At 36.9% G+C, this 6,199-nt stretch overlaps 1 protein-coding gene across 1 annotated transcript; it reads left to right on the plus strand.

Moving 5' to 3' along the window:
• Positions 1 to 5,242, plus strand: mphosph6 (M-phase phosphoprotein 6). Its single transcript, XM_042412096.1, has 5 exons — positions 1 to 201; positions 2,036 to 2,148; positions 3,150 to 3,240; positions 4,450 to 4,553; positions 4,813 to 5,242. The coding sequence occupies exons 1-5, from the start codon at positions 154 to 156 to the stop codon at positions 4,949 to 4,951; spliced, it is 495 nt and encodes a 164-aa protein (XP_042268030.1). The 5' UTR covers positions 1 to 153; the 3' UTR covers positions 4,952 to 5,242.
• Positions 5,243 to 6,199: the final 957 nt, after the last annotated feature.

Here is a 6,199-nt window from a genome sequence, read left to right on the forward strand (position 1 = left end):
ATCCTCAAAGCTGCTCGACAGTCGGCTGCTTCGGCCTGAGTTTTACCAGCAGCTGCAGCTCGTGGGTTTAGGTTTTAGCAATAAACTTTAATGATCCAACAAACCTTCAGGATCTGCTGTAGTTCAGTTATTTATCTGTAAACAGGCTTATCGATGGCGAGCGACTCTGTGAAACTCTCCAAAAACCTCCTGCGCATGAAGGTAAGTGATGATAAGAAACGATAAGCTAGCAGAGTTCACGTAACATTAGCTCCGAAACGCCACGATGGCTGATTTTCTGCTTTATTAGAAGCTGTAACTCGTGGAAAAATGTCAGTTTAAGATATTTTAATGTGATGTTTGACCCAGTGATTAATTCAGCAAATAACAACAGTTCTTAAACTGATCAAAGTCAGCAAATTAGCTGATTTACACGGCGGCCAACTGTGTATGTTGGTGTATGGACACTTTATTTATAATTTATCATCATTTATTTATTATATTATGGTTACAGTTTATTTCTTTTATTTATAACTTTATTTATAAAATGTGAGGCACCATAGTGATATGAAAACAACAACAAAAAAAATGATAAAAATTATAAAAAAAAAGATAAAATACAAACACCGATCAACCACAACATTAAAACCACTGACGGCTCAAGTGAATAATATTGATTATCTCGTTATTGATTATCTCGTGATATATCAGGCAGCAAGTGAACAGTCAGTTCTTGAAGTTGGTGTGTTGGAAGCAGGAAAAATTGGGCAAGTTTAAGGATCTGAGTGACTCTGACGAGGGTCACATTGTGAGGTCTAGACCAGTAGTTCTCAAACTTCTTCACATCAATGACCCTGAAACTGACACTTAGACCACGGACCCCCTTCTGATAAGATTTTGTCCCAGGGTCTGTCTGATAAGATTTTTGCTTTTGGATGTTTTATTACAGAAAGTGTATGAAACCCATGACCAAAACAGTCTTGTTGAGTGTTCCCAGTATGCAGTAGTCAGTGCCAACACAGGATGATGGGCTCTGAAGGCTCATTGATGCACACGGGGAGCGATGACCAGCCTGTGTGGTCTGATCCCACAGAAGAGCTACTGTAGCACAGAAAACGTTAATGCTGGCTATGACAGACAGGTGTCAGAACACACAGTGCATCAGCTTGTTGTGTATGGGGTCCATGCTGACCCCTGACCACTGCCGAAAGTGCCTTCAAGTGGGCACGTGAGCATCAGAACCGGACCGTGGAGCAATGGAAGAAGGTGGCCTGGTCTGATGAATCATGTGGACGGCTGAGTGCGTCATTTACCCGGGGAAGAGATGGCACCAGGATGCATTATGGGAAGAAGGCAGACTGTGATGCTCCGAGCAAAGTTCTGCTGGGAAACCTGCTGACGTTCATGTGGATTTTACTTTGACATGTTTTGTAAAATATTGGTGTCTTTTAATCCCACGTGGGCCAAATGTTTGGCATGACACCGAAATAACAATAAAACCTAAAACTTCATTAGATAAAACATCATTAGAGAGTAAGTCATACAGTAAATTTCATGTACCATGAGGGAAAAGTGAATGTTAATAAATAAAAAGGATACAAGTTAGATAACCAATCTATATTAATCTCATATATAATAAACATAATACAACTGGAAGCAAATAAATACATGATAATAATGCTGAAAATAATAATAACAATAATAAAATTAATAAAATAATAAAATTAATAATAATGCTGAAAATTCACCCCATAATATGTGTCTCAGTCTGAGATTTCCTCTGGTTTTATACATTAACTGCTCCATTTCTCAACACTAGAGCTTCACTTTTGAAACCACCTCTCTGTCATAAGTTTAAGAGCAGTTCATTATAAGCAGTTTAATAAGCCAGATTGCTGCTCAACTGTCTCCTCCTCCAAAGCTGTTGTTGTTGTTGTTTTTATGAAATAAAGTGTGACGTGTGTGTGTGTGTGTGTGTGTGTGTGTGTGTGTGTGTGTGTGTGTGTGTGTGTGTGTGTGTGTGTGTGTGTGTGTGTGTGTGTGTGTGTTTCCACAGTTCATGCAGAGAGGTCTGGACGCTGAGACGAAGAAGCAGCTGGAAGAAGACGAGAAGAGAATCATAAGTGATGAACACTGGTATCTGGACCTGCCAGAGCTTAAAGCAAAAGAGTAGGTGTCAAATTCTGCATACAAACACTCAGTAGCTTTATATATATATATACACCCCCGCACTCCTTAGTGAACTCCATTCAGAAATATGCCGGTTTAGTTTTGATAATTTCGTAGTCAAAGTTACACACATAGTAAAACTTTCCTGATATACTTGGTGTGAACAGTGAGATCCACAAATAATTTCAGTTTAAATTTAATCCTCCAGCCAGAAGTTAATCTGATAATGTGTCAACTTTTAGGGAGACATGAGTAGCTGCAGGAAGGAATTATACATGTTTGAATATTATTTAAAGTGTGTCTTGATGATTAGTTGTATGCTGACGACTAGATTGGCAAAACTGCCAAAAAAAAGAGTCTTGTACGCACATTTTAGTAATGTGGACAATAGAGGCTGTAACTAACGATTATTACCATTATTGGTTCATCTGTCGATTATCTTCTCAATGAATCGATTAGTTGTTTTGTCTATGAAATGTCAGAAATTGGTCCAACATGTCGATCAGAGTTTCCAAAGCCCAAGACGACGTCCTCGAATGTCTTGTTTTGTCTCGACCAACAGTTCACAACCCAAAGATATTCAGTTAATTGTCATAGAAGACTAAAGAAAGCAGAAAATATTCACATTTCAGAAGCTGCAACCAGATCATTTGGACTTTCTTCTTTCTTAAAAATGACTCCAAACAATCAATTATCAAAACAGTTGGCGATTAATCAACGAATTATTGAAGCTCTAGTGGACAAAGTGTGTCTGTTAAGTAATGAGCAAGGAAACTATAAAAACACATATTTTTGAATGGAATCTGGTGTGAAAGTGTTTTCTATAGAGAACAACTTTTAAAAGAAAACTTCAACAGCCGTGTGATAAATCCTACTTTCATTAAGTTTTAGAGGCGTCGGTTCAACTTTATGATCACGTTGGAGGCCGTTGCTCACTTGTGATGCTGTTGTATTGTATTATATCATGTTTTCCTTCATTGATATTCATTTTCTTCTTTCAGGAACCTCATCATAGAGGAGAAGAGTTTTGTGCCGTGTGAAGACCTGAATTACGGTCGCATGTCGTTCAAGGGTTTTAATCCAGAAGTCGAGGTTTGTTTTTAATCCGTTTATTAGTTCTGTCGTTTCTCTGCTGCCTCTTCTGAACTCTGCTTTCTGTTTACTGCATAAATCATTTCATAGACATTTGATTTTCTTTCAGGAACAATCATCTTCAAAATGTCTTTTTCTTTCTTTCAAAAAAAAAAAAAAAAAAATCCTCCTACGTGACAACTCTGCATTTTAAAAATGTTTCATTAATTTGTGTGAATTTTCTCAACCGACTGAAGAATTCATGAGTGCATGAAAGAAAAGTTATTTTGGTTCCAAAGTTTACAGCTAATATGAGAATTTCCTACATTTGTTGTAAAACTATTTGTTTTCTTGTCATATTTGCAGTGTAGCAGATGTGTTTGCAGTTTCTTCCAACAGGATGTAAGATAGTTAAATAAACTTAAAACTCAAAAACCATTTTTCTTAAGTCTCATAATCATGGTGGGACAAGTATATAAGTATAAAATGTTAAAAATGAGAAATAGTTTCCCAAAACCCAAAACGACATCATCAAATGTCTTGTTTTGTCCACAACACAAAGATATTCAGTTTACTGTCATAGAGGACTAAAGAAACCAGAAAATATTCACATTTATGAAGCTGGAATCAGAGAATTTGGACTTTTTTTTTCTTAAATTATGACTCAAAACAATTAATCAATTATCCAAATAATTAGAGATTAAATTAATAGTCTGCAACTGATCGATTAATCGCAGCAGCTCTACTTATCTTTTAACTTTGGCTGCAACTAACAATTATTTTGGTTAATGAGTCAATAAAACATCAGAAAAAGGTGATAAATTCACAATTTCCCAAAACCTTAGTTAACATATTCAAAAGTGTCATTTTAGTCGTCCAGAAGTGCAAAACCTGAAAATATTCTGTTTATTTTTCACATATAACAAACAAAACCTTCAAATAGTCACATTTGACAGTGAAATTTTGGCATTTTGCTGGAAAAATAGTTAAAAATCGTTCAATTAAAATAGTTGCTTTTGATTGATTTTCTAATGATCAATTAATTGTTTCAGCTTGACTTTTAACTGCTGTTGTCCTTTTAATAAACATGATATTTGTCAGAATGTGTCAGTAAAATAATCTGAGACAAATTTAAACCTTTTCTACAGATAAATGAAAAATAAAATGATTTGAGACATAAATGTGACCACATTTCATTTAAATCTTGTCATCGTTCTGCGTCGGACACAGAAACTGATGGCTCTGATGAATCCGAAGGACGAATCGGAGAAACGAGAGGAAGAGGAGGTCAGCCGAATGCAAACAGATGTCACAGATGAAGAAATGGCGCTGAGGTTCGAATATCTGACTTGTTGGTTATAACTTGCAGATGAGTAAATGTCTTTATCTGATGTTAAGTCACTGTAAAACAGTAAAAACTATTCATGATATGGAGAAGTAAGTAAACAAAGCCAAACATGTTTCCGACTAGATGAAGATCATAGAGGTTTATATTCTTCTAACAAGCTGACCTGCTGTGCTCCACAGCATCTGAAAGTTTATATTTTTTCTATTTTACGACTGTTTCTAACTGTGTTTTTCGTCTTTTTTCAGGTACGAGAGTTTAGTAGGAAGCATGAAGAAAAAGTTTGCAAAGAAGCGAGAGCGAGCAGCCGTAGAAGAAGAAGACGACATGAACCACAACGTTGTGGAAACAAACACAAAGAGAGTTTTTCTGAAACCGCAGGACTGAGATCATTGTGTGATGGACTGGAGAGATGTGTATTTTTTTATGTAAATGACTCAAAATACTTTTTTTTTTTTTTTTTTTAACTGTGTGCATAAACGTGTTTATATAGAGAGAGTGAGCATCAGAGATTGTGACGAGCAGAACGAGTATTTTAAGGCTGAATGGATGTTATACATCCTGTTTTTTTTAAAAAAGAAGATGATGTATCTTTGAGATGCTGAGAACATCCAGTGTAACGTGTTTTTACCGTCTGTGCAGCCTGGAGGACTTCCATTAAAAGCAGAGCACAGTGTATCTACAGTATGTATCTGTGTGTCAAGGAGAGTAACTATCAGACTATCATTCAATTTAGGGTCGCAACTAAACTACTATTTTCATTATTTATCTCAATGAATAGATCAGTTTGGTCTATAAAATGTGATAAAATGGTGAAAAACGATCACTGTTTCCAAAGATGACCTCAGATGTCTTGTTTTGTCCCGACCATCAGTCCAAGATACTCAGTTTACTGTCATCTGATGAAGATCTAAATGGGATTGAAACATTGTCAATTGAAGTGATTTAGAAGAAGAAGAAGAACTTTATTGATCCCTGTGGGGATCAATGCATTTGACCCATCCTATACACACACACACACTGGGAGCAGTAGGCAGCCGCAGTGCAGCTCCTGAGAACCGACTCCAGTTCTTTTGCCAGTGTCACTGACAGGAGTATTAACCCTGACATACATGTCATTGATAGAGGAAGGAAACCCACACAAACAAAGGAAGAACCTGGGACAGCTGGGGTTCAAACCCAGGACCTTCTGGCTATGAGGCAGCAGTGCTGACCACTGATCCACTGTGCTGTTTAGAGTCAGTGTGCAGCTTTACTCACAGAGACAGTCTCAAAGGGCTTCACGTTACAGGCTGAGACTTTTTAAAGCAAGGAGAGAAAAACCTTTTATCAAAAATGCCGTCCAGCTGTCAGGACTTTGTCTACAAATCAGCAACAAACTACTTTTCATAATGTTCTGTTTGGTTGTCTAACAACATCTCTCAACACATCGAAAACAGAAGTTTTAATAACAGTCCTTGTTCTCCAGTGGTGCAAAATTCAGCTGAATCAGTCAAAGTGGACAAAGACATGAAGCAAACAACATATCATCAACCTAGACGAGGTGTACACTTGTTGTTGGATAATTGGTTGAACGGGGTTTCAAATCTACTGGAAAATAAATCCAATGGTTGGAGCTGTCAAAGTGCCACACCG

Source organism: Thunnus maccoyii, chromosome 5 (assembly GCF_910596095.1).
Source record: "Thunnus maccoyii chromosome 5, fThuMac1.1, whole genome shotgun sequence".
NCBI lineage: Eukaryota > Metazoa > Chordata > Actinopteri > Scombriformes > Scombridae > Thunnus > Thunnus maccoyii.

Bases quoted from the DNA above. Each gene is read 5' to 3' on its own strand.
- mphosph6 (XM_042412096.1), top strand. From the start codon at position 154: ATGGCGAGCGACTCTGTGAAACTCTCCAAAAACCTCCTGCGCATGAAG. The intron at 2,149-3,149 runs GTAGGTGTCAAA...TTCTTCTTTCAG, and splicing joins CCAGAGCTTAAAGCAAAAGA to GAACCTCATCATAGAGGAGA. The intron at 3,241-4,449 runs GTTTGTTTTTAA...CGTCGGACACAG, and splicing joins GTTTTAATCCAGAAGTCGAG to AAACTGATGGCTCTGATGAA.